Source organism: Balaenoptera ricei, chromosome X (assembly GCF_028023285.1).
Source record: "Balaenoptera ricei isolate mBalRic1 chromosome X, mBalRic1.hap2, whole genome shotgun sequence".
NCBI classification, from domain to species: domain Eukaryota; kingdom Metazoa; phylum Chordata; class Mammalia; order Artiodactyla; family Balaenopteridae; genus Balaenoptera; species Balaenoptera ricei.
In genome coordinates, this window is record NC_082660.1 from 96,650,952 (window position 1) to 96,677,728 (window position 26,777).

A 26,777-nucleotide genomic window follows, 5' to 3' on the forward strand; every position below is an offset into this window, starting at 1 on the left:
CTGAGCTGATGACATTAAGAGTTTAGACTGAGCTGCTGTAAGAGTTGAGACTTTTGGGGATGTTGGGATGGGGTAAATGTATTTTGCATGTGTGATGTAAGTGGATCTTAAGGGGCCAGAGGGCAGACTGTAGTAGCAGAATAATGGTCCTCCAAAGATGTCTATGTCCTAATCCCTGAAACCTGTGAATATATTAGATTACATGTCAAGGGGGAAATCAGGTTGCAAATGGAATTAAGGTTACTCATCAGCTGACCTTAAGATAGGGAGATTACCTTGAATTACCAACATAATCATTAAGGGTCCTTAAAAGTGGAAGAGTGAGGCAGAAGAGTCAGAATCAGAGGAGAGTGATGACAGAAGCAAGGTCATCAGAGTGTTATGATGTGATGACCCAACCCACCACTGATGGCTTTGAATATGGATGGAGGAAGGGGGCCATGGGCCAAGGAATACTGGCAGCCTCTAAAAGTTGGAAAAGCCAAGGAAACGGATTCTCCCTTAGAGCCTCCAGAAATAAATGCAGCCTTGCCAACACCTTGATCTTAGCCCAGTGAGATCTATGATGGACTTCTAACCTACAGAACTCTAAGACAATATACCAGTGTTGTCTTAAGGCACTAAGTTTGTGGTAATTTGTTACGAGAGCAACAGAAAACAATTTCTATTGCATATAGGCAAGAGTCAATATCACTGTATCCCCTCGAAAACTGTAAACATCCTGTGGCTCCTCTGTGAGTTCATTATGTGCACCTTGGCACACAGTTTGGGAACTGTGGCTCCAGGACAGGGGTGAGCAAACTACAGCCTGTGGGGCAAATCCGGGCCACCGCGTGTTTTCGTAAACAAAATTGTATTGGACACAGACACCGTTCATTCCTTTACTTATTGTCTACGGCTGCTTTCCTACTACAGCAGAATTGAGTAGTAGTGACAGAGACCATACGGCCCACAAAGCTTAAAATATTTATTTCCTGCCCCTTCACAGAAAAATTTGCCAACCCCTGCCCTAGGACAGGGCCATACTCTATCCATCTGACTTCACTCCCCTTCACTCTACTTACATCCCCTTATCCCCACTCCCCATATTCTTCCCACTCTGAGTTGCTGTCACTTAGCTCACGCTATAATTCCATCCTGGAATTCCTTTCCCTCCCTTTTCTAAACCTGTATCCTTTAGGCAAATCTCAAGTCATACCTTCTACCTAAAACCTTCCCTATCTGTTCTATCAGGGAATGTTTCCTATACCATACCACTTAGTTTTGATTGATCAAACAGCAAGTTTATTGCTCTCTAAACTGTTTCGTGTCTGTGACGATGCGTCATTACAATTACACTGTGAGCTCCTCAAAGACAGCAAGCATGTCTCGAATTTCTCTGGAAAACTCCACAAAATCTAGCCACTGTGCCACGTACCAGTGAGGTGTGTTCACTTAGTATGCGTTGACTGCATTTCTTTAGCTGAAATTCACTCTAAAAATGTTATAAGTTTGAGCCCTGATAGTTGTAGCTGAAATGTGATATCTACAACTATTAAAAGTGATATTACAAATGATTTATTTGTAGACATTCCAGCAGTATGATGGCTGGTATCTCTTATAGCGGTTTTGAAATGTATAATAAATACTCTTAGGATGAGTTTGTGATAGCAGACAACCTTCTCTAATCGCCCTCTCAAACTCCCTTATATTTTAACTAAAGACTTTTTTTCATTTAACATAAAATAAATTGAGTAAAAAGGGAAATGATGCCAGAATTGGGATGAGCTATGCAAATTTATTACCCTCCGAAGACTCTGCATGCAGGATAGTATACTAGTTTTCTGTTTTTAATAAAATGTGTGGCAGATATTAAGCTACTTAAGCCAGAAGTCCCATATGTTTAGCTGAATAAACCTACTCTCTATAGAATACCTCCATTTGGTTTCCCCTGCCATCACCTCAAACCCATCATACTGAAACGAAACATCACAAACCAAGCGTCTAATACCTCTAAAATTTAAAAGCTAGATTGGGGGGTGGCAGAGATGGCTTAAGAGGATGTTACATAATTTTTAATATCTAACATTTGGATTTCACACGTCTTAACTATTCGGTTAATCACCAGAAATTCTCTATTCCTTTCACTCAAGACAAATAGAATGACTTGGCTCTGAGACTTTTGTCAAACTGATGTCATTTCTAAACTTTCACTCTTGTGAGTCAAGTCCTAGTCAAAGATCTCCATTATGTGCCAGACTCATATTTAAAAGACCATTTTACTTAAACTAAGGGCAGGTAGTTATTATAATCATTGAGTAGCCCGAGTGACCAAGAACCAATTACCTTGAAATTAATCTGGGGTTGTCATCCAAATAGTTCTCTGTCAAATACTAAACCTAAAAGTCTTATGGTTTCATATAAATTAAGGTACAACATTTAACTAATTTTACTACAGTTTTGGACACAAAACAAAAGAGATTTGGGGAAATACTTTTCCCCTACTCTAAGAAAAGATTTGCTACTGAGATTTCTAGAAAAATGACACCAAATGTCCTCATGCCTTCTTTCTCCATCCTCCCAGAACACCCTTTGCCCTTTCAAATACTTCCCTGTGCTTAGAATGTCCTCCCCCTCTTCATCCACCTAGCAAACTCCAATTTTTCCTTGAAGTTTAAGCTCAAACATATTCTGCTCTGTGAATTCCTTTAGGCATATTTAAAGCTTCTTCCCATTTGGCATACATCCCCCATTAAAGCAATTATTCTATAGGTATTTAAGTTTCTTATTTACATATATCTCATCCCATTTGTTCATAGGCATCAAGGACTCTTTTTTTATTATTATTTATTTATTTATTTATTTATGGCTGTGTTGGGTCTTCGTTTCTGTGCGAGGGCTTTCTCTAGTTGTGGCAAGCGGGGGCCACTCTTCATCGCGGTGTGCGGGCCTCTCACTATTGCGGCCTCTCTTGTTGCGGAGCACAGGCTCCAGACGCGCAGGCTCAGTAGTTGTGGCTCACGGGCCTAGTTGCTCCGCGGCATGTGGGATCCTCCCAGACCAGGGCTCGAACCCGTGTCCCCTGCCCTGGCAGGCAGACTTTCAACCACTGCGCCACCAGGGAAGCCCGGCATCAAGGATTCTTAACTTTCGTTCTTATGTCCCTAATACCTGGCACAGAGGAGATATCTCACAATACTCGATGAACGAAGGGATGTATGATCCATCCCTCCCCACAAGTTTTAAAACAAACTATTATATCCCGGCTTTAGCAACTCCCTTCTTTGTCTCCTAAAAATATCCTTGCTGGTTCAGCCTCAATGTCAAGTTCCTTTCTGATTCTTTATTGGTCTTACCTATTAAATCTAGATGCTTCCGGGAAAACACACGTTTTTCCTGCTGCTCCAATACTTTCCTCTCAATCTGTTCATTGGCTTCAAGGAAATCTTTTGGAACAAACTTCAAACTGCTGCTTTCCCCACAACATATTCAATAACTTCAGATCCACTCATCTCCTTTCATTAAGATCAATTTCAAGGCTCTTTGTTTCACCAAAGTATTTTACTAAACAACCCCTATGCTCTTTCCCTAATTTTTAAAGTTAAGGTTTATTTCAGTTGGGCTCCATACATCATGTATCAGTAAGCTTTTAATTTAAAAATCAAATCCTTTTATCTCTTATCTTGGAAAATAGATTTGAAAGGATTCTCAGTTAACTTATCTGGCTGGTTTTTAGAGATGATTTTAGAGGTTTCAGAGAACAGAATCGTATCTGAACAAACCATCAGAAACACCTCAGGCTGGGAGTGACTCACCGGTACTCCTTGGTGTACTCAAAGTCTTGTTTGTTGTAGGCAGGTTTTAAGAAATTGCACTCAATGACTCCAATTACTCCCACACCTTCTCCATGAGTTGGCTTACAAGAAAAATATTAATTTCAACACTTACATTACTGTTGACTGCCTGGAGGCACTTCCTTTTGATTCTAAACAATAATAGAAAGGTTACATAACGTTCACGGGCAAGGAGAGGCCAGTAATATCTAGAGAAACACTGAGAATGTACTCCAATAGACTGCAAGTATTACAATGAACTGGAACCTCTGGCAAATTACAGGGCAGAGATTTTCAAACTGTGATCCATAGATTTCCTAGGATTTTCCAGGGATTAATAGCCATCTCTACTTCACCCACACTACCTCCACTTTCATCTGTTTTATATTATGGGACTGCCATAAGATTTCACTTGAACAAAGAATGACAATGCTAAAAAAAAAATCAAGGTTATATACTTCTGTTCTAGGGAACTAAAACCAAACTCCATCTGAAAAAAATTTAAGGATGCTATATAAATCACACTCCATTAAAATAAACCATTTTTATATATGTATGCCACCAAACAACTGCTAAAGAGAGTCAGACTTGCAGTATTATTAATTACAAGTTGATACAAGAGATTTTTGGATTTATAATCATTTTTGTATACTTTAATGGAAGGAACTGAGTCAGAGTGTAATTAGACTGGCAAACAAACAAGTTGTATAAAGATGATATAACAATGAAAAGCAATATAGGTTGAAAACTAGCTCTCCTGGGTCATATGTAACTTTGTCCTACTGTGTAATATAAAGCAGTTTATCATTCTTTGTGCTTTAGCAATCTTATCTGTAAAACAGGAATGAATGGGATACTTGCGGATATTACTACTTTAAGTTGTCATCAAAATTTTAAGATGATGGTAATATTTGTAGAGTTCAGTTATAGAGTACTTTTGCATAATTTATCCCATTTAAATCTCTCAACCCTGCAAATTGTAAGATAGGCAGAGCAAGTAAAATTACTATCGTTGTTTCCATTTTACAGGTAAGGAAATTGAGCCTCAGAGAAATTAAACAGTGTAGCCAAGATTACATGGCTTTTAGGTGGAAAAGCCAGGCCTCAAAACCTGGTCATAAACCACTACATTTTATACATCTTCCACGATGCCTTACTGTCTCCCCAAGAAAATGGAAAGAGCTACCTCAAACATTAATAAACTTATACGCATGGCAGGGTTGCTGGTGCTCTAATTCTACCTCTTATTAACAGCTACCTAGAAAATGCATTCAGTAAAACTCCTGGGTTGATTGACATCTATGAAGAATGAGAAGTAGAAAGAGCTTTTGAACACAAGACAGCTCAGTGGTAACACAGAATTCCAGGATCAGATTTAACAACTATCTCAAGATGAGTAAAAAGCCATTCATTAGTCTATCCCTTTTGCAAAATTTAAATCCTCTTCCTACTCTTTTCAGCCTTCTATGACAAAGAAACATTAACTACTCACCTTCACCTGGCATCCCACCTTCTCAAAAGACTTTATGAGGCGGTTGTTATGATACATCAGTACTCCAAACTGGTTATTATTCTTGCAAGAGAACCCAAAAGTTATTTTCACCTGCTTATTCTGAGAAGAAAATCATTAAGGAGACAAACACCAGGAGCTTTAGCACACAAAATTTTGCACTATATTACAGCAAAAAACATCAAACACCATTGTATGTAAACCGGTATAACCTTTCTAGAAGGCATTTTAAAAATCGGTAGCAATAGCTTTAAAAATATTCTTAACCTTTGAACAAGTAATTCTCTTTCAGGAATTTATCCCACAGAAATAGTCAGAGAAGACCATAAAGGTTTATGAGTTACAGAAATTTATCAGTGATTTATAATGGCTAAAAAAACATAAATAATTTAGATGTCTGACAACAAGGGAATGACTAAATAAATGTTGGTGTATCCACATGGTCTGTTATGCAGCTCTTAAAATTAGGTCTTTGAAAAGTATTTGGGAACATTAGGAAATGTTCAGAACAACAAGTATCATCTAAAAATATATACTATAAATGTATACATAGAAAAGACTATAAGAAAATATATCAAAATACCATCAGTGATCTAAAAATTCATAAATCACAAAACGTTTCTTAACCCTTGCTAATTGCTTAATTTGCTGTTAGGTAAGATACATGGTACAACACAAATTCACACAATTACATGCAATAAGGTAAGTCCGGCTAATCATACAAAACACAATGAAAGCAAAACCATGAAGAACAAAACCACTTTTAAAGGTAAAGGACAATAAATAGTCCTGTTGTAATATATTTCATGGGAAGAAGTTAACAAGCTTGGATAAATGAAATAAAGAGAACTAAGTATTATACATAAAACATGAATAATTTATGAGTTTTTAGCAACTCCTATTTGATTTAAAAACCAAGGTAATAGAGTGAGAAAGATAAAGGAGATAGAGAAACTGAGATTTTCATTAAAACAAATACTAAGAAATCTTCATGTCCAAATGAGTTAACTGAAAACTTATTTTTGTTACTTTTTCAAAAACTGATATCCATTACCCCCTCTAAGTAACAAGCTACTTGCATCAAATCCGTGTGACAAGTGGGTCAGGTATGATATGAAGACATGATACGAGTGGGTACGTAACAGTAATGCTTGGCTCAGAACATATAATGTTCTGGGCTCCAGAGGCTCAAATCAAATCTCAAATAAGACCCTATTCCAATGAAAAAACAAAACAGGGCAAAACTGCCCCAAACAAAAAACCAAAATTCTACACCATAAAATTAACATTTTAAAGATAAAGATAGTCAAATTCTTTCTGTTGTGTACTTTTAAATTCTAAATTATGGGGTGGAAGTACACTGGGGTAGGAGATTCCCCAAATTAGGATAAGGAGAAAGGACAAGAGGAGAGAAGAAGCCTTTGATAACTGAACTGAGGAATAAATAAGTCAGCATCTGTAATCTTTTCCCTCAGTGACTTTAGGGGAAATTTTATTAGAAGTTTCATTTTACTCATGCCTATAGTGAATTCGTTTAGCCCAAATTCTAATAGGGAAAGGTAACCAGTTTAATGGGAAGGGAGGTTGAGAAGAGCTCAGGTACGTACAGAATGCATCCATAGGAGGTACCCTGATAGAAACCCACAGAAGAAAGAAGCTGGAGGTAGAAATGTGGTATATCCTGAAACAGTAGTTGAAAGGCACTTCTTTAGACTGGCTCTGTTAAACCTATGGCACTAAGATCCTAGCTACATACAGTGATATTATAACTAATTTACCTACAGATGCTAACAATGTTAGCTCTGGCTTTGTTAAGTTGGGTTTGTTTAGGGCTTTAAAAAAACCTTTCACAGTAGACAAGGGTTGTGTTCTTCAAAAGGAGAAAATCAATCTGCTTATGAGTAACAACCATATGGCTATTTAAAAAGGGAACGGCATTTTCTAATTTTTGATCAGGGGAATAAGGACAAAGTAAGCTAGATAATGACTTTGATAAAACAAATAGAGTGTGAACATGTTTCTTGGGCCAAGAGCTGAGCTTATTACTAGAAAATAAATTACAAGAGCAATTCTTCATAACTGCTTATGAACTCTCACCCTTTCAAAGACTTTTTTGACCCCAAAATCCATCAACAAAGATGGACCTAATTTCCAAAGCTCATCTTAAGATTTCCTCAAGTGTCTGAAATCCATTCCCAGGGCAATGGGGCAGGGTGGAGGGTAGAAGTGAAAATGAGTAATTACTTCTCTGAGTGGCTGCCAATATGAGAAGTACCAAGAAATCCATGTCAAATCTGTTGAAGATTTATCTCACCCTAGAAAATCAACTTTTAATTTCCAATCTCCTAACTTTTATCAACATAAGTCTGGACTTGTTACAGCAAAAATCATAGTATGTCCAAAAGATGAACAAGTTCTAGTCAACATTTTGCTTATTTCAATCAATGTAATATATATATAACAAAATTCCAGTACAAACCAAACAGTGTGAATCATTCCTTATAGCAGAGATTCTCAAACCTGGCTATTCATTTAAATAAATAAATATTTATTATTAAAAAAAGAGATTTCAGAATCTACTGAACCAGAATCTCTAAAGTCTCAGGATGCTGTATTATTTTAATAATTTCCAGTTGATTTCTGATTAAATTGGCACACAGATTGGCATTCAAGAAATACTTCCTTAGATACCTAAAATAGGGTTTGTACTATAACACGCATTTTTGAATTGGAAAAGGAAAGGTTTCTGTTTTTCTGTGCCAACTTGGAAATCTAATCCTGAAACAAAGAGGTCAGCTTCATGTAGTTGTAAGGATACTGTGAAGGTAGGTTTATATATATCATATCCTACATTGGCCAGGCTCTTGGCAATCATCTGGGTAGTCACCTTCTTTTGACGCAGAAAAATTTTCATTCGTGGCTTCATATATAGAATGCCACAAAATGCCTATGGAACAGTGAAGGGAAAGTTATTACACAATATTGCCAATTCTACTGACATCCCTGTTGCTACCATCTACTGACTCTGCTAGCAACTGAGATCTAATCTGGGCAAATATTTGACTCAGTTTCTATACCTTGTTATTCTAAATCAACTACCACACTAAATGCTGCTGACTATATTAGCTACATTGTTTCAGTGGAGACAGTGAAAAGGAATCCTAGCATAGGGTCAAAAGGTTGTCAACTTTATATAACTAAAGTGAGATCTTGTTTTATAATATTTTCATGTTACAGGATATCTTACCTCTCATCGTTGAAGAAAAACCACTCTTACTCACCCGTAAAGAATACTCTGTTTCTGGCAGCTCAGAGGTAATGCCACCAGTCTCTTTTTCTTCTGTGCCAAAGTCTGATACCAGGATATCATACTGATCTGTATCAAAGTCCAACTCAGACTTTCCATCTTTATTTCTGGGTAAAAGAGACAAGTACCAATCTAACAAAAACTGGCTCCAAAGGACAAAAATGCACTAGGAACCCAAGAGAAAAGAAACAACATGAGCCAAAACTCAGATACCTATTTCTTTCCCTGACTACCAATTCAAAGGAACTACACATTACTTGCTTTGAAGATCACACAATATTTAAGGGCCTTTCCAGCCTAAACAAATCTACTAAGTTTCATAGAGGTGTGATACCAAGCACAGAAGGAAAGAAAAACAAGGAAGGTGGGAATGTCTGTGATCTGATAAATCAAATGGATGCCAGCTATCCTCGAGGCAGGATCTTGAAACAGATCCCAACTTTCTGGGTATTGTTGGGTAGGTCATTCAACATCATTTCCCCCAAATGAATAGATAGATGAATCAAAACCTACTCTTTCCAACTTTAGCAATAGTATAAGGACTACTAAGATTTCCCCAGATCTAATTCTATTTCTTAGAAGGAAAAAAAAAGGTTGTGACAGAAACAGCATATACTTGTTAGTCTTCTAGAATTATCATTCAAATATAATAGTACTCATATTGTTTTCCTTAGGACCATTTCTTCTTCTCATAATCCCTTTGGGTCACTTAAATACGGTCCATTCCAAGACCCTGGGCTACATCACTAACAACTGCCAGGGAAAAAAGGCAAGACCCATCTTTGTTACTGGAAAAAATGCAAAACAAATGATGGGTTACAGAGACAAAATACGTATCAGAACCAATGGTCCCCCAAATTTGTTCTGTGGAACAGCAGTCCCCCAACATACTCTTAAATAAGAAATAGAGAGATAAATAAAGCGTGTATAATCAAATAAAATTGAGAAACAATTCCTGGCTCCCAGAGCCACCTCAAGCTCTAGGGATACCTCCCTCATACTGGAGGTTCCAGAAGCTCAGAGCTGCTGTGTTGAAAATGTAGCTCCTTCTTCAGGGCTGAACCAGAGCCACTATGATATGTATCCTGTATAAAGCTCATGTCACTATAATAGTATATCCCGTATTTTGCAGGATAATCCTGACTCTCGCTACCCCACCCCACTCTAACGCATGTACTCTGAGGAGGTTCCCTGTCCTCTCTGGTGCTCGCCATTCACCATCCAAGGAAAGGAGGTCTGGAGAAACATTTTTTTTTTGAAATTGGGAAACACTGCATTCTACATTGCTCTCTTAAACGTTTTCAATGTATTTTGAAATAACATTAGCATATTAAAGCCTCTGAGAAGTCCTGCAATAAAGCAACATGGTAAGCTTTGTTTAAGCCAGCTTTTTCCAAAGTTATTGGACCATAGAACCCTTTATTTATATAACACCTAGTACCATATAACTGAGAAACAATATACAAAGAAAAAGTCTGCTTATTGTGTTTAAATCACTGGAAATGGCTCATGAAAATGATCCTTTATAATATAAATTATATTACTTGAGGTTTTCGCAGGAGGACACAGGAAGATGTAAATTACCTTACTTTTTTTTCTTTTTAATTGAAAGTACTTTCTATATAAACCAGCATGGTTTTTATCTAAGTTTTACCCAACTAAGAAATGAGGCAAAATACTTGACCTATGGAGAAAAAAAGAAGAATGAATATATCTGATACTCTGTTCTATTAAACGTAAGAGTAACACCTCTATTTCATATTAAAGATTTTTAGGTTTCAGTGGATACTGTGTTCCATTTAACATGACAAAGTTAAACAAATGACATATCCCAAAGTATTTCTATGTTATTTTATTAGCTCTAAATACATGACCTGAAGCCAGCTTCATTATAGTTCAAATGTATCTGCTTCGAAGAGTTTTCCACTTCTAATCCAGCTACTCTGAAAACAGTAATACAGAGGTCCTTATTATTTAAAGATCGCGTTGCGCTTTGTTACCCTAATTTCTTCCTCTTACTTCATTTTCACTGTCAAATAGGTAAAATAACTATCATTGACCTATCTCAAAACAGTGTCCGTGAATATAAAATAGATACTTATAATGGATTCTGAAGATTTTAGAATAATGTTGAACTGTCTTGACGGTAATAGCTTCAGGATATGTATGTAGGTCTCCACCTTATCAAGCTCCACGTTTTACCAATAAGAAGCACTGTCTCAAACAGAGCTGTGGTTCTAAGAAAGTTAAGGATAGGTGTGCAATGATATACAAACATGTATCAAAATTTATCTACTCTGCTTCTCTAGAGCGATTTATTAAAATATGCTTCATCATACTGCTTTTGCTTATTAGAATCTATCACTCTTGGAATACTATACCTGCGGATGTTCCAAATGAGAACACGAGTGCCTTTTTTGCCTGGGATGGCATCAAACTGGGACAGCAGGTCATTTTCACTGTTGAAAATTGAATAGTTCAAGATGGCTTCTAGGCTGGGCAAGGAATCCTCAGTAATAATCATTTTTTGTAAAACCAAGTATAGTCAAAGAAAAATTAATATCTTAAGAGGATGCTATCAGTCAGGAAGATCTGTCTTTTGGGTTGCCCGTTTAGACAAAATATAGACATATAAAGCATGGGCATTACTGCTACAGAAGAAAGGAAAGGGGGGAAATGCAGAAAGGTTGTAGAGACAAAAACCAAAATCAGTTACGCCTGCAGAATATAGCTTCAAAGATATAATGTAAATTAAGACAGTCCTATCTATACTTAAGAAATAGTTCAAAGGCTGAATTTTTCTACTCTTTGGAAGCAATGAGTTCAAACTTTATTGCTATACTGCCTGCGTAAAGACACCTGGTGTCTAACAGAAATAATAGCTTGTCCAGGTATAGAAAAGTGAGCTATTCAGCTGTCAGAGAAGCTGATAAATAGTATGTTTCTAGGAGGGTGACGCAAATGTAACTACCCTTAGGGGAAAAAAAAAGAGAAGGCCCTAGGGAACTTTACCACAGGAGTGGTGGGAGTGGGGAGATAGTATACAGATCCAATCGCCTAACAGTGAAAACTGCAATATAATTCTAAGATTCTGTCAATGATCCATTTACTTAAAAAATATTTAATAGGGTGGAATTCCAGTTAAATTTAAGACACCTGAATGCCTCTTTAAATATGAAAACTTTTGATAGCTGGATTCGACCTGAAGAAAGAGGTTTCTATCAGAATAGTCAGATTAGACTAATTTTTAACTAACATTTTCCATTTCCAGAAAGGATATTGTTTTGCTGGTTGAATGGAACAATTGGTACAATAACTGCTTGGGCCTGGACACATTCCAGATAGGTCTGTGATAGGAGTCCAACAGTGAGAGTACCCCCATTCTTGGTGAAGACAAGAGCGTCCTTTCCTAGTCGCATGGAGCCTGACTTGAAACCATTACCAAAGACCCCGATGGGACACTGGCTCTTCTTTATTACTTTATCTGTAAAGCCAAAGCTGTAATTACACAAGAAAAAAGAAATCAGAAAGGTAAAAAGCATCCTAAGATAGGTAGGCAGAATGTCTGGCTTTCACATGAAGAACACTTATAAAAAGTCCTTCCTTTTTTCTTCCTTTTGGTATTTCTGGGCAAAATTATTAAGTTAAAAACATAGGAAATAACTACAGGGTAATGGGACTGATCTTCCTGTGTGGTCTGTGTGTACATAAATGCTTCCGCTACATTAGAGTCACACTTTATAAATGTAAAGGCGGCCTCTTTTCACTCACAGAGAGAGAGCTAGAGGAGGCCATGGGGCAGCTGCCTTTCTTGTCGAGATAAAATAGCCGTGATTGCTAATAGTAAAGTTAGGGGGAGATGAAAAGGGTGGTTATCTCAGAGTACACCCTAGAGAGGGTAACAAGAGTACCAGATAACTGGCACTAGCACTAGTCAGAGGTACTAGGCTAGGCATCCCTAACCTGGTCATATCACTCTCTAGAAATCTGAAAGTCAGAGGTTATATATCTTGACAATTTCAACTATTCACTCGAAGGATAACACTTCCAGTTCTTACCCTCTGCTCCATCTGCTGGGACAGTTCATTGGAATGTGGCCAAGGGATAAAAATAGGTAGTTCTGCCTCTGAATATCAGCAAACAGCTGCAGTATAAAGTCTCCCTTGTTTTATTAAGGGCCTTTCACCGAGCCACCTCAACAATCTCTGTAGCCCCTTATGATCAGCTTAATCTGGGAGCCAGATCCTTTCCCTTTCTTATATTTTCCATTCAAACACACAACAAAATGACCAAACCAAAAAAAAAATTAAAGATATGAAATCTAGAAAATGATTATTATCTTCATGTATCTTCTCTCATTACAAATGAAACTAATTTTTTAAGGATTAGTTCTCTCTAGATGGACTAAGTTTACAATGTTGTACACTACCATTCATTCAATAAATATTTACTGAGTACCTACTATGTGCTGTGCATCATGCTAAGCACTGGAGACACAACTGTTAGTAAAAGAGACATGGTTCTTGCACTCATGGTTTACAGTCTAAGGAAGGATTTCGTATATTACAGATTAGATGCTTCTCCAACATCAATAAAATAGATGTTCTACCTGCCATGGCTGAGCAGCTTGGCCTTGGCTCTTATTCTTTTAATTGGGTTGAGGTGCCTGATTTCTACTTCCTGGAGGCCGGGGTTTGTGTTCACTTCCTGAGGAAGGGGGACCACCTTTTAATTTTCTATTTCAAAGTGTTAAACGATAATACCATTGTGTCCCTCTAGAGTAGACACTTTATAGGAGCTTTGTTTATCCAACAAATAAGCCCAACCACATAAAAAGGTAATTTCTAGGACAGTAGAGTAGTTCCTTTGAAAATACCAAAAGAGCATTGAGCTTCTGCAGCCTATATGGGTCTTAGCATTCCAGGAAGTAAACTTAAAGAAGTTGGTAAGATTCAGGCATTCTTTTTCCTCCTGTGGAAGAATTACCTAAAAACGATAGGGTCGTTAGGAGGGTTAAATGATACACTGTATGTAAAATATATTATAACTTATAAAGTAGTATTCAAACTTTAATTTTAAACTAACTCTAGAAGTCATTCTGAGAATTGTCATGTGCTATCCTCTACCTCTACTTGAGATCTAATGTCATATCTAAAACTCAGGGCTCTTCATAAACAGTAATGTTACCTACCATGTGAAATGGATCTATAAGGTTATTTGGACTTAAACCTACTCTAATGCCACCAAAGCTTCAATTAGGTGCTCAAGGGAAAGTGGTGAAAACAGGGAGACTATATTACTCCCTTAATTTCCTTACCTTTCCTGCCTATTCTGCCATCTAGCGTCTCTTTTTTCCTCTGTAACTATAAACTTTCATTGTGTTATGGTTTGGGGAGACTAAATGACTATATAAGGTTGAGAAGATAAGTAGTGGGGCAGGGCCAGAACCAGAAATGGAAAAGGATGAGAATAATGAGATGAGAGGAGCTGGAAGCTCAGTATGTTGGTGTTGTTATGTTACCCTTAACTCTTCCCGTGTGTTCTTTTTTATTCCACTTGCATTCCCATATTAGATATTCTATTTAACTGAAAATCGCAGAATAGATGCCAGATACCAATCAAATAACTACCTAATATAAAAGCCTTCACAATAAATAACAGAACTGTAGGAATGTATCTTATACAGTTTGGTTAGACAGGTGGTTTCTCTTCATTAAGTAAGTCCTATTCTATCCTCTCGTGTAATAGACAACGGTGTTTACACACCAAGCGGGCTCTTTGAGTGGAATCCAGGAAAATAGCAGCTTGCTCCCGAGTTCCTTAAAATGTCAAGATTCTAGAATCTAGAGGGGTAAATTTAAATTGGGACTCTGATCAATGAAAAAAAAACCTTAGCAAATTCATGGACATACAAGGGCAGGTACTGCTGTTCCCTATAAATATACTGGTGATGTAATATGTCGTATAAAATAATGAAAGAATGCTAAGCACACTGTTATTCTCTGGCTGTTGTTTTAGAAGAACAGACCTACTAGGAAATGCACTTCTGATCAGAGGTAGCAAATACCTTCAATCCATGGGTCTGTGGCTGCTTTTAATCCTTGACCTTTAAGAGAGGTTTTCCAACTTGCTGAAAAAGGCAGCTGAATATATAGACTAGTTGGTTCACACACTATCCCCATAAGTGAAAGAGAATTAATTGTGGACCTTAAAGGAATTTAATGATAGGGTTTTTCTTTTTAACTTGATTTTCATGGGATTCTGCATTTATGGGAGAAACTGTTGTTTCAGTTACATAACTATTTTATTAGCCTGAAAATATAAGAGTAGCATAAAAGTCAGAAAATGTGAATAAGATTATAACAAATGTTACAGGTCAAAGAGAATTTCTGTAGGCTTAATAATTTTGCATAGTTACCTCTTATTTTTTCCAAATACAAAAATAATATGCCTCCAAACCACAAACAGAAAAATTAATATACTTAATAATAATTTTCAAAGTTACCTCTAAAGTTCAACTATTTTAAAACAAATTGTGGTAAGTGGAATCCCTGGCTGGAAGTTAGAATTGGACTAAATAATCTCTTTTAAATAAATGGGACCTTCTAACAGATTCAAGTTTATTTTAAGATATGATCAGAAATAAAATCCAATACATATAACTATACATAATCCAGGACTCATTTAAAAAATTCTCTAAAATTGAACAGACTTGTGGCTGCCAAGGGGGAGAGGGGTAGGGAAGTATTGGGAGTTTGGGATTAGCAGATGCAAACTATTATATATACAATGGATGGACAACAAGGTCCTACTGTATAGCACAGGGAACTATATTCAATATCCTGTGATAAACCATCATAGAAAAGAATATGAAAAAGAATATATATATATGTATAACTGAGTCACTCTGCTGTACAGCAGAAATTAACACATTATAAATCAACTATACTTCAACGAAATTTTAAAAAATTCTCTGAAATTAATTTTCAAGTATGAGGAACAACTGCCCAGCTTAAATTAGTGGGAAACGTATTTGACATGATAATGCCAAAAAATCCTATGGCTACTGTAGTTCCTGCCTGATTTTTGGGAACAAAACATCCTTCATATCTGAACTCAAATGTCATTTCTTCATGATAGCCTTTTTTTTTTTTAAACATCTTTATTGGAGTATAATTGCTTTACAGTGGTGTGTTAGTTTCTGCTTTATAATGAAGTGGATCAGCTATACATATACCTATATCCCCATATCTTCTCCCTCTTGCGTCTCCCTCCCACCCCTCTAGGTGGTCACAAAGCACCGAGCTGCATGGTAGCCTTTTTTGATTCCACAGACTAGATTAGATCCCTCCGCTATATACCCTCATAGAAACTATACTCTTCCTTCATAGCACTTACCACTAGTGGAATAACCTATGTAGTTGTATTACTAGTCAATTATTTTATATCTTTCTCATTAAACTGCCAGCCCCTTGGCAATAAGGATCATGCCTGCCTGGTTCACCACTTTATCTCCAGTGACTCTCAGAAAAGTGCTCAGTAAAAATTTGTTGAAAGAATCTGGAACAAAAGTTGCTGCAATTATTTCGAAACCATCCTCCTCCTTCCTCCTGCCTTGTAATTGTAAGCACCAAGTCTCACAGATGTAGTTCCACAGACAAAACAGAAGGTAGTAAGATTTGTCGGGCCCACTATTTGACACCCATGTCACCGGGATAAGGTGTGGGGGGAAGGAACCAATAAGAGGATAAGTGATTTTAGAAAAAAACCTAGTACATACAGAATTAGACACATAAATATTTTGGTTCCATCCCATCTAAAATCCTCTTTTTCTTTATATAAAATATTAATTTTAGGAGATAAAAGTGAAGCTATAAGTTTAAAAATAGGGCCAACTCCATACCTTCATCAACATACTGGCAACATTCTTATCTCACTTCTAGAAGCTTTCCTCAGATATTCTTCTAATTATAAGGATCTGAGACATAAGGTACACAGATTGGTGAGTGGTAAAACATAACCAAATTTATAATTGGTTATGTCCAAATTTCACTTCTTTTCTTTGATGGATCAAAGGGATTTCCCTACAAACAGGGTTATAGAATTAGAATACCTTCAAAGAGAACTACAACCAAATGAATTTTTTCCGTTTTTATAGTTCGGAGCCCTTTCCCTCCTCCACAGAACCCCTCCACTGGTACTCATGCTTCACACGCTAGTTCAGGAAGCCTCATGGAGAGTAATCAACCTCATCTGCTAAAAAAAAGGAAGAGAGAAGGAAGGAGTTGAGGAAACACTCATCTTTTACTGAGTGATATGTGAAGATGATAAAGTACAAACTTACATTCTTAACTACAAACCTTTTAAAGTAATTAAATGAACTAACAGTGGCAAGAGAAATCTGTTATCACCAGCTTCAGCAGTTAGAAAAGAGAATTTCCTAACCTTGTAATTCTACTGCAAAACTGTCAAAGATTATGTGTATGATGTCCTCTATTTATCTTTCGTGGGGCCTGATTATACCCAGGCATGTTCATGGTTCAATCCATAAATTGTTCCAACGCCAATACTCCTGACCTAAGAGTGAATTTAAGTTAATATAAGTTTGCGAAGGTCTCAGACCAGTGAAGACCTCCAGGTTTTTACCCATGCTGTTCTTTTTGCCTGGACTCTCATCCCTTGCCCCCTGCTTCTTTACCTCATTGAATTCTACTACTCACCCCTTAGATCTCAGCTTAAATATCACTTCATCTAAGAGGCTTTGCCTGACCTCCTGGATCAGATTGGGCTCCCCTGATGAGTTATCTCATTGCATCCTATACTTTTCTATCATTATACCTGTCATTTTTTGTTATGATTATTGCTTGACTGTCTGAATTGCCAGCTAGACTCTGAGTTCTGTGAGGGCAAGAAGAGTGACTATTTCATAATCTGTGTCCTGGCACATAACAGCTGCTCAATAAATACTTGTTGAATGACTAAAGGGAAAGGAAAATTATTAAGCCTTAAATAGAGTTCATGAACTCAAGACAAGAGAAAAAGAATGAAGACATCTTTACCTGAGCATTCGGTGTAGTTTATGAGGTGTCATCCCACATCCATCATCAGTAAAGGTCAAACAAGATTTATTCTTGACCTCCTCAACATCTATAAAGACCGTCCTGGCAGATACATCTGGATCTACAGCATTATCTGCAAAAGGTAGAAATCTGTGATATTAGATCTCTTTTTCTAATATTCTATTAAAATCTCTAGTTCAGTGCCCCTAAGGCATAGAAACTGTCCTTTATTCCCTTCACGTGAATGTCCCAGAAGGGAGCAGGGAGCATTAATAGTATAGGGAAAAATAGGTATGATGGCAGATGGGTTTATGAAGCTGATTTCTAGATTTCATATGATGACTGATGTGCAATCTGCTTTCTCTCTTCAAACTTCAGAGACTGTGGGAAAAATAACTCCTCCATATATCAAGCATTTTGCTCCATTTTTGTCTTATCACTTCTTGTCTTTTTAGCTACTTTACTGCTCACAAACGTATACAGTAAAGGGTGATTATGGAGAAGAGCTGAATCTGCAACTTTGGTACAAATAGATACATACCACACGCATTAGAGTTTATTGTGAAGATTTTATTTTTTACTTTTTTTTTACATCACCTCCTCCATTGAAGAACACAGATATTATCACCATCCTTGTTTATAGCCTAAGAGGCACTGAAAGAGTTACAGGTTAAAAACCAAAACACTAACTCCCTGCCTAAATCCCAATGATTGTAGTAAGCATGCTTAGAGGAGTGATTCTGCTTAGGCACTCTGTAATAGTCTTGAAGGTGAGGCTGTTTAGCCCTCATTAAATGGAGAACATAGAATTAAAGTAGGAAATATATACACAGAAAGTTTCACGATTCTTTCTGAGTTAGGTCTTCACAATGGGTTAATTATTTAAGACTCCAAAGACATCCAATATAGCCATATTCTAACATATGTGCCATGTCTACAACCCCAGGGGGTGCCATTGTCTAATAGCCACATCTTTTTGCCACAGGTGCCAGTTTACATAATTGTCAGTCACTAACACATGTGGTACAAAAGTCTCATTAGGGCTCACTGGCCCAAGTGGGAGGGCAGTTTGTGCAATCTCTTGGATAGGTTCCTTAAGCACTCCTGTCTTTACTAGCTGTTTAATCAAGACAAAGACCTTCCCTTCCACCTGTTTCCCTTTCCCTGGGATCCTACACTGATTTACTGGTACCATGTGGCTGGGCTGAGAGATCCAGGTAGGGTTCTGGTTGTATACTCGTCCCACTATCAACGTTCAGATCATGGCATTTCTCTACTGGGAACATCCCTTACAAGCAAGAGAAGTATCGCACATATTCAAAATATCAGTTTTTATAACACGATTAACAGTATCAGTTACAACCACTTAAATGTGTGGAATGTCCATCAAATAAAACAAGACAGATTAATTTCAAGGGCCACAATGGTGTTGCCAGAGTCACTGATAAAGCTGTCACTGATTGTAACCCAAAAAGTCTTAACAGCAGAAAGGCATCACCGATAGCCCCAGAAGGGGGTTAAAAGGTCTGATATAGTCAATCTTTAAGGACTAGGTGGTGCCAAGCCTTGTGTCACGTGGTAAATCGAGTGGGTCAACTTTTGGCAGGAATTTTAAGTCTGACATGCGATAGTGGCTTTATCAGAAATACAGTGTTTTACTTTGTAATAAGAGGCAGCAGGTTTTTTTTCTTTAACTGACAGAAGGATTCAGCATTGTGAAGCTGCCTACATTGTTCCAAGAAACTACTTGGCAAGCAGGCCCTGAATTGTTTTAGAACCTATCAATCACTCCTACTGGAAGAAAGCCAAGGCCATTGGGACTGATACCTTTAACTTGTCAACCAACAGGACATCATTTCTACTTTGAAAACTTTGGACATAGAGGAATTTTCTTCTAACACTTTATGAACATTCACAATTCAAACATATAATACATATCAATTCCAATTCTGCATTTATAAAACTGTACATTCAATGAACCAGCTTGCAGGCCTCTCACAAAAAAATCACTTTTATTTTTTCCCTTTTTACTGTAAATTTCACCCAAACTTTACTAGGTACTTTTTCACAGAAACATACCAAAGAGTTTTAATACAGGCATTTCAGGAGTTACAAGGTAACTGCCAGGAGCAGCTAGACATTTTATCTCCTTGGCTGGAAGCGGGTGGAGCACGGGGGTGGCATGCCAGAGGCCAGGGTCAGCTGAAGCAGCAGGGAAAGAGAGATCAGCAGACAGGCCAGCAGCAGCAAGCACAGCTTTGCACTTACTTTCAGTTTTAAGTGGCCTTTCACTTGGCCTCAACAAATGAAATTATAATAATAACAGATTGGCCTCAATAAATGAACTTATAATAATACGGCACCCATCTGGTGGCTGGCTTCAATCTTACCTCTTGCTGCTTAACCTTCCAAAAATTTATCAACATGTAGCATATGCTATCAAATCCTATGGAATCTATCTTCTCCCATGGCCCAGCCCACCTAGCCTGTGAACAGGTAGGGCAGTGAGAGAACCCCTATTCCTCTCCCTTGGCCCACCACTTAGGTGAGAGGGTAACAGGGACACCCAAATCTGACTATATGTTGGATCTGTTTCTTGTACTTTAACCTTTGCTTTCCGCTGCTTTTGTTCACTAAAAGGATACTGTCTATACACAATGGCCTGCCTCAGGGAAGCCTGCCTCTCTAACTGAATGTTAAACCAAAGTGCCTTTGTTCAGGGAAGCACCCTGACCCAGTCCACCTGTGGATGGCTGCAAGAAAGAAGAAATTAACACATCCCTTGCCCGAGGCTGGCCATTCCAGGAGATATTTGCAAAACCTATGGCCTTTTTACTTTACCTCCTCATCTCTTCCCCTTCTCTGTGCGATGAAAGATACTGGCATCCAAACCCTGATAAGATGGTTCTTTTGACACCCTAGTCCGCCATCTTCTCGGTCTGCCGGCTTTCCGAATAAGGTCATATTCCTTGTCTCAACACCTTGTCTCCTGATTCACTGGCCTGTTGTGCGGCGAGCAGAGCGAGCTTGGACTTGGTAACAAGAGCTACACTACCAGATCCTGGGACGTCTTTATTCCCTAACCTGGCCCACACAGTCTCATGTGCTACCAGATCCCAGTAGTCTTAACTCTCGTAACCTGGCCCATGCTACCCTCAGTGGGAGGACTCTATCTCTAACGTCCCTCACCCACCACTTAGGCAAGAGCATGAGAAACCAGACCCCAGGGACTCTATCTCTTATCCCCTAACCATCTGACCCCTGATCTTCTAAAAGAGCATTGTAACTGAAGCTTCATAGCTCATCATAACCCGGAAAGCAATGAGAAAGTGTCCCATGACAGAATCCTTGGAGAGACAGGATGGCGAGTGGGAGATGGCTTTGACGCAGCGCTTCCTCCCATGCCCTCCTGTGCCAGGGGAATGGCCTATGAGGATCCTGCAAGGTTGTCAGGGCCAAGCTGCAGCCCTGCAGACATCCTGCAAGTATCTAAAACCGTGCTTGTCTAAAATTAAGGTCATCATCTTCTGATACAAGGCTATTCTTCTTCCTCTGTTTTCTCTCTCTCTCTCTCTTTCTTTCTCTCTCTCTCTCACACACACACACAAACACACACACACACAGTGTCAGCATTCAAATGACCACAAGTTTGAAATTTCGAAGTCATTTTTTGTCCTCCCTCTCTCTTACCCTATACATCCTTAGGCTCTCTTACACCTTGCTATTGAATATTACTATTCCCATCGACACTTTCTTAGTTTACAGAGTTTATTCCCTCTCATCCGGATTATTTTGATAACCTCCTACCTCGTCTTTCAAAGCCACGTCTCTCTTTTCTCCAATTCATCTTATACAATGTTGCAAGATTAACTTTCCTGAAGCACAGCTCTGATCATGACATTCCCTTGCTCAGAAAACTTCAGATTAAAAGCTCAAATACCCAGGCCTCCCAGTCACATTTCGGTCCCAGCCCACCTTCCTAACTTCATTCCCTGCTTGGTACTTGGAGTAAAAAAATCTGTGTTTGAGTCCTGGGTCTGCCACTTACTAAACACATAATCTTGGAAAAGTCAATTAAATTATCTGAGCCTCTGTATTCTTATCTGCAGGATGATAATAATAATAATAATGATGATGCCGTCTACCCCAAAAGGTATAGTTAAAAATGTATTTATGAAAGCTCTATGTAAACTCTCTAAGGACCTGTAGCTTTGACTATTCATGAACTCCATGCTCCAATTAAACTCAACTACTCAGTATTCTTCATGCCTTTGTTCATGCAGTTGTTCCTTTTGCCTGGAATGCCCTCCCCTCCCCACACCCATATCCACATGTCCCAATCCTTCAAATCTCAGCTCAAATGTCACCTCTTCTCCAAAGCCTTTCCTAAACCTCCTCTTCCTGGTGAGCTGGAAGTCATCCCTCCTTCCTCTGAACTCCCACAGCACCCAATGTGTCTATCTTTGCTGATATATCACTTTCTATCTTGCAGTTATACAAAGAATAAACCTTCTGTACATGTTTTGTCTCCCCTACTAGAAGATGAACCTATGTTGTATTCATTTTTGTACCCACCACAGTGGCCTTGCCCACAGTGAGTGCTCAATAAATATTTATCGAATGAACAGTTCACTAGAAAATTAATGCATAAGTGGAGGAGAAAACTATGAAGGAAAACCTGAAATGAAAGCTTCGGATTACCTATTAACACTTTGTTCTCCCTTTTCCCTATTATTAATATGACCACAAATAGTTGTGATTTGGTTTTAAAATCTGTGTGTTTGTATGTATGTGTGCAGGGATGTGTGCGTATGTATTGATATATAATACACATGTATACTTGCACTTATACGGGTCAGCTTGGGCTAGAATTAGGTTAATACTTAAGGCAAAAATCATATATATTCAAAATTACAAATGGAACACTTTTTAAATCACCCATAAAGTTCAGTACACAGTACAGCATAGGTGCATATGGTTTTGCACAGTGCCACTGTGAGGGAACAACACATTTCTGTCTCTCATTTCCCACTAAGCAAATTGTTACTTTTTCCTCTCTTTTTTTCTTTTTTGTAAGTTACATGCACTTAGATCTCATTCCACTGGGAGTTTCCCTCAAGGCATGGTGCAAAACCTTAAAAATATAGTCCCTGTTCTCTAGGATTCAAAACGTGCCCATGTCACTTTTCCCCCTTCACCTTCTAATGAACATACATATTGTGAGCATTCTGTGTTATGGTCAAACTAATCATCAAAGCTCCCCATCACCCTTCCAAATAACTCTCCTGACCATCTCCCCCTGCTGCCCACTGACTTCTCGCCCAAGGCAATCCACACTGCATGGCCACAGCGATTGCTTAGGTTGTAACTGGGGCTCATCTGGGGAGCTTTGAAACCATTTTCAAGATTTTGTTCTGTGCTACCTTGCCCCATAAACATCTCTCCCTAATTTCAGCTTTTGAAACATTTGCAATGTGCTGCATTTTGTCCAGGAATGTTTTTCTTCTTTGCTTTCCACACAGTATTTAGCACACTGCTGCAAAAGCTGGTGTACTTGGCTTCAAGGGATCAACTGAAAACGCTTTAAAAGCAAACATCGGTGGAGCGAGAGGTTAAGTGCTCAGTATTCATTCCAGCGGTGTGAGGGCGCTCGTGGACCGCGGACCCAGCCCTCTGCAGTCGCAGGGAGCCAAATGCACTCGTGTCATCTCTTAAGAGATGTCCCATCATTCCCAGACTCTCTGGTCCCAAAAGTTAAATAACTCCGTCTTCCAGACCTTTCTTCATGTCCCTTTGCTAGCTTGGCGTCCTCCGTCTGTCGCCGGCCCCCGTGGAGCCCAGCTGCCTCAGGGCCCGATATTTTTATGCATCTCCTTTTGATTATTAACTAAGCTATCCTAAAGTGCCCGGAACATCACGAGCCAGAGAGAAAAACCACACGGGAGTCCTAACTCTTAGGACACACCTTGTTTCTTCAGCTTAATCCGCGGAACCTCGTCCCTGGCGACAGAGCCGACCCCCTCCTCCGCCTGCGGAGCCGGGGCCGGTCCCGACGCCCCCACCCCAGCCCCGGCCCGCCCCGCGCGGCTCCGCACATTCCTCTCGCGTCCGCGGCACCACGTTGGCACCGCTGCCTCGGGCGATCGCGGCCAGGCCCGCCCTCGCCACTCACCTAGCAGCTCCGCAATGGCACTGAAGGGTCGCGTGTGGCTGCTGGAGTTGCTCTGTAGGTAGCGGGGGCTCATCTGGGGGCGAGAGAAGGTCCCGTCCCGCGTGAGGCCTCGGCCCGCCGGGCCCTCCCCGCGCGCCCCCCGCAGCCCCGGGACCCGCGCGCGCGTCCGCCCCCTCGGGCCCCCGACCTACAGTGCTCAGGCGTATCCCAAAGGCCTGCGGGCCGCCGCCCGGCCGGGCCAGCGCGCTGCCCGGCGCGCCAGGGCCCGCGGGGGCCCCTCGGTACAGGAGCATTTTTTTGGCCGCCACGATACTCGTTTGCCGCCGCCGGACTCCTCGCCCGGCCGTCCCGGACTGGCCCTCGCTCGCTCCCGCTCGCAGCTGGCGGCGGCCGTCCGGGACTGGCCCTCGCTCGCTCCCACCCGCAGCTGGCGGAGGCGGGGCGCGCTCCAGCCACCTGTCCGGGGCGGGAGGGGTGAGGCCGGCAGCGCCGCGCGGTGGCCCCGCCCTGTCAGCACCTCTCCCGACCCGCCGACTGCCGGGCCGGCCGCGGGGCCGTACAGAAATATGGCGACCTCCTGACAGCCGCTCCTTGATCCCCGCCCCTAATTAATTCTTGGCGTTTGCCATAGGCCAGGCCGCCGAGCGGGAAAGCGCGGGGGGAGGGGGCGGACGCGTGGGGAGGGGCGGGAATGAGGCGAGGGGAGGGAGAGGGTGTAGGGATTTCTGGAACAGAGTCCCAGTTAGGCGGTATGACTAACGGGCAGGATAAGACAAGTCTTACAAGTTCTAAAGACTATAGTTTTGCTATCTGGGGAGATAGCAGGCTCGCGTGATGGGAAAGCATTCGGACTATTTTGCCTCAAATGCCTCCAGAAACAGCCAGAACTTTCCAGAAGGCAATTGGCAAATCAACTTCAAAGCTTTGCAAGCGTGCAGGGAGGCTGTTTATAAAAGGAGAAATTGGAATGCACTTAAATACCCCAAAGTAGGGAATGGGTTAGGTTATGCAGTATCCATAAAATGGAATACTATGCAGTTCTTAAAGGCCGTATTTGTGGATGAAAATTTATTCATGTGGAAAATATTCATGAGGGAATTAAGGAAACAGGAGGTCACCACATATTGTGTAACGTGATACCTTTTTTTTATTGGAAAAACAAGTACATTTATACATACATATGCACACACACACACACACACACACACACACACTACAATGAGAAACACCTGAAATGATATATTTCAAGATGATATCTCCAGGTCTGGAATTATGAATTTTTTCCCTTGTTTGTATTTTCTAGTTTTTGTACTATTAAACATACACTTTGATTACAGAGAAGAGATTTTTATTTTTTTAAAAAAATATAATGTTCCCTGGTACCATTATTTGACCATTCCTCTGTGATATTTCATGTTGTTTTCCATTTATTTATTTTTGGCCAATGGAAAAAGTGCTGCCTCAGACATCCTCATGTACAGATCATGAATTTCTGGTGCAATTATTTCTACAGAATATTGTTGTGTCTAATAGCATGTGTGTGATTTACTCTTAACGAATGCTGTAAGATGGAGGCTTGCCCTCCCAGAAGCAGTTAGCGATTTTACCCCGTTCATAGCACTACATGGCTTTGATCTTTTAACTTTCTGTCAATCTTTTGAATAAAAAATACTATCTCCTTATTGTTCTAATTTGCATTTCCCTTTCAGTGTAGTTGAATATCTTCTCAAATGTTTATTGTATATTTATATCCTTTGAGCATTATTTCCCCCATTGGGTCCTTTGAATTTGTCTTTTTTTTTTTTTGGCGTCTTAAAAATTTTTTTAAATACACAAAAGTACAAAGAATGACAAAATGAATTCCCAGGTACTTATTACTCAGATTCCAAAACTGAATCACTTTGCTGTACACCTGAAAGTAACACAACATTGTAAATCAACTATATTTCAATAAAAAAATTTAAAAAATTATCAGGGCTTTTCTACATCTGCTTTATATATTCTTTTATTTTTTTATTTCTGTATTTTAGAGCAAATTTCAAACAGCATGTCATTTTACCCTATATACTTCATTGTCCTCTAAAAATATGGACATTTCTAAGATATACAGCCACAATGCCACTTTTGCACTAAACAAAATTCATAACAGTTCTTTGATGTTCTCTAATACCCAGCCATAGTCTGATTTCCTCAATTATCTCAAAAAATGTCTTTTTACATTTGGTTTGTTTAAATCTAGATCCAAACAAGAGGCACACATTGTACTTGGTTATGTGTCTTAAATCTACTTTAATCTAAAACAGTCTTCCCTCTTTTTTTTCCTTCATTCTATTGAGTTGTTGAAGAAACCAAGTCCCTTGTACTGTTGAATGTCCTACATTCTCATTTGTCTGTTTACTTATTTTTGTTGTTACTTAGGTTGCTCCTCTCATTAGAGGAATAAAGTTGACATAACTATAAACCAGAAGTTGGCTCTAAAGGCTTCAGTAGATTCCACTACAAAGTTTTTTAAAACAGGAATGCTCAGAGATGGTGCTGTGTACTTCCTATTGCAACACATCAGAAAGTACAGACTGTCTAACAGTCAGTGGTGTTCAGATTGATCAGTGGGTTCAAGCACAGGCAGCTTGAACGTTCCATTATAAAGTTTCCCATCGATCTTTTACTTTGTAGTTTCATCAATTGATGTTCATTGCCTGAAAAAATATTTTATTAGGGCTGCAAAACAATGATAAACTAATCTCATCATTTCTTGTAATTTATTAACTGGATCCCTCTGTACAGAATTTCTCCTCATCAACCATGGCTATTTGGTTACTCTGAAATACAATTCACGTAGGAAGGACAGGATAAATGCTTAATTCTTTACTTTTAATTGACAATTCTTAAAGAGTTGGTGCCTGTGTTGGATACTGTG

At 39.3% G+C, this 26,777-nt stretch overlaps 1 protein-coding gene across 2 annotated transcripts in view; it reads right to left on the reverse strand.

Annotated features, from left to right (window-relative positions):
- MORC4 (MORC family CW-type zinc finger 4) overlaps nt 1-24,406 on the reverse strand; it is a 50,423-nt gene extending 26,017 nt beyond the window's left edge. Inside the window, exons 1-9 of one of the 2 annotated variants that reach the window (XM_059910094.1) lie at nt 24,052-24,406; nt 23,861-23,933; nt 17,689-17,821; nt 11,910-12,127; nt 11,011-11,158; nt 8,604-8,736; nt 8,141-8,269; nt 5,305-5,424; nt 3,795-3,895 (exon numbers count right to left, since the gene is read on the reverse strand). In XM_059910094.1, coding sequence (XP_059766077.1) covers nt 3,795-3,895; nt 5,305-5,424; nt 8,141-8,269; nt 8,604-8,736; nt 11,011-11,158; nt 11,910-12,127; nt 17,689-17,821; nt 23,861-23,933; nt 24,052-24,153 — 1,157 coding nt within the window. In that variant the 5' untranslated portion in view covers nt 24,154-24,406. The remainder of the gene's footprint in view (nt 1-3,794; nt 3,896-5,304; nt 5,425-8,140; nt 8,270-8,603; nt 8,737-11,010; nt 11,159-11,909; nt 12,128-17,688; nt 17,822-23,860; nt 23,934-24,051) is intronic. The other variant, XM_059910093.1, reaches the window with a different exon arrangement.
- Nucleotides 24,407-26,777: the final 2,371 nt, after the last annotated feature.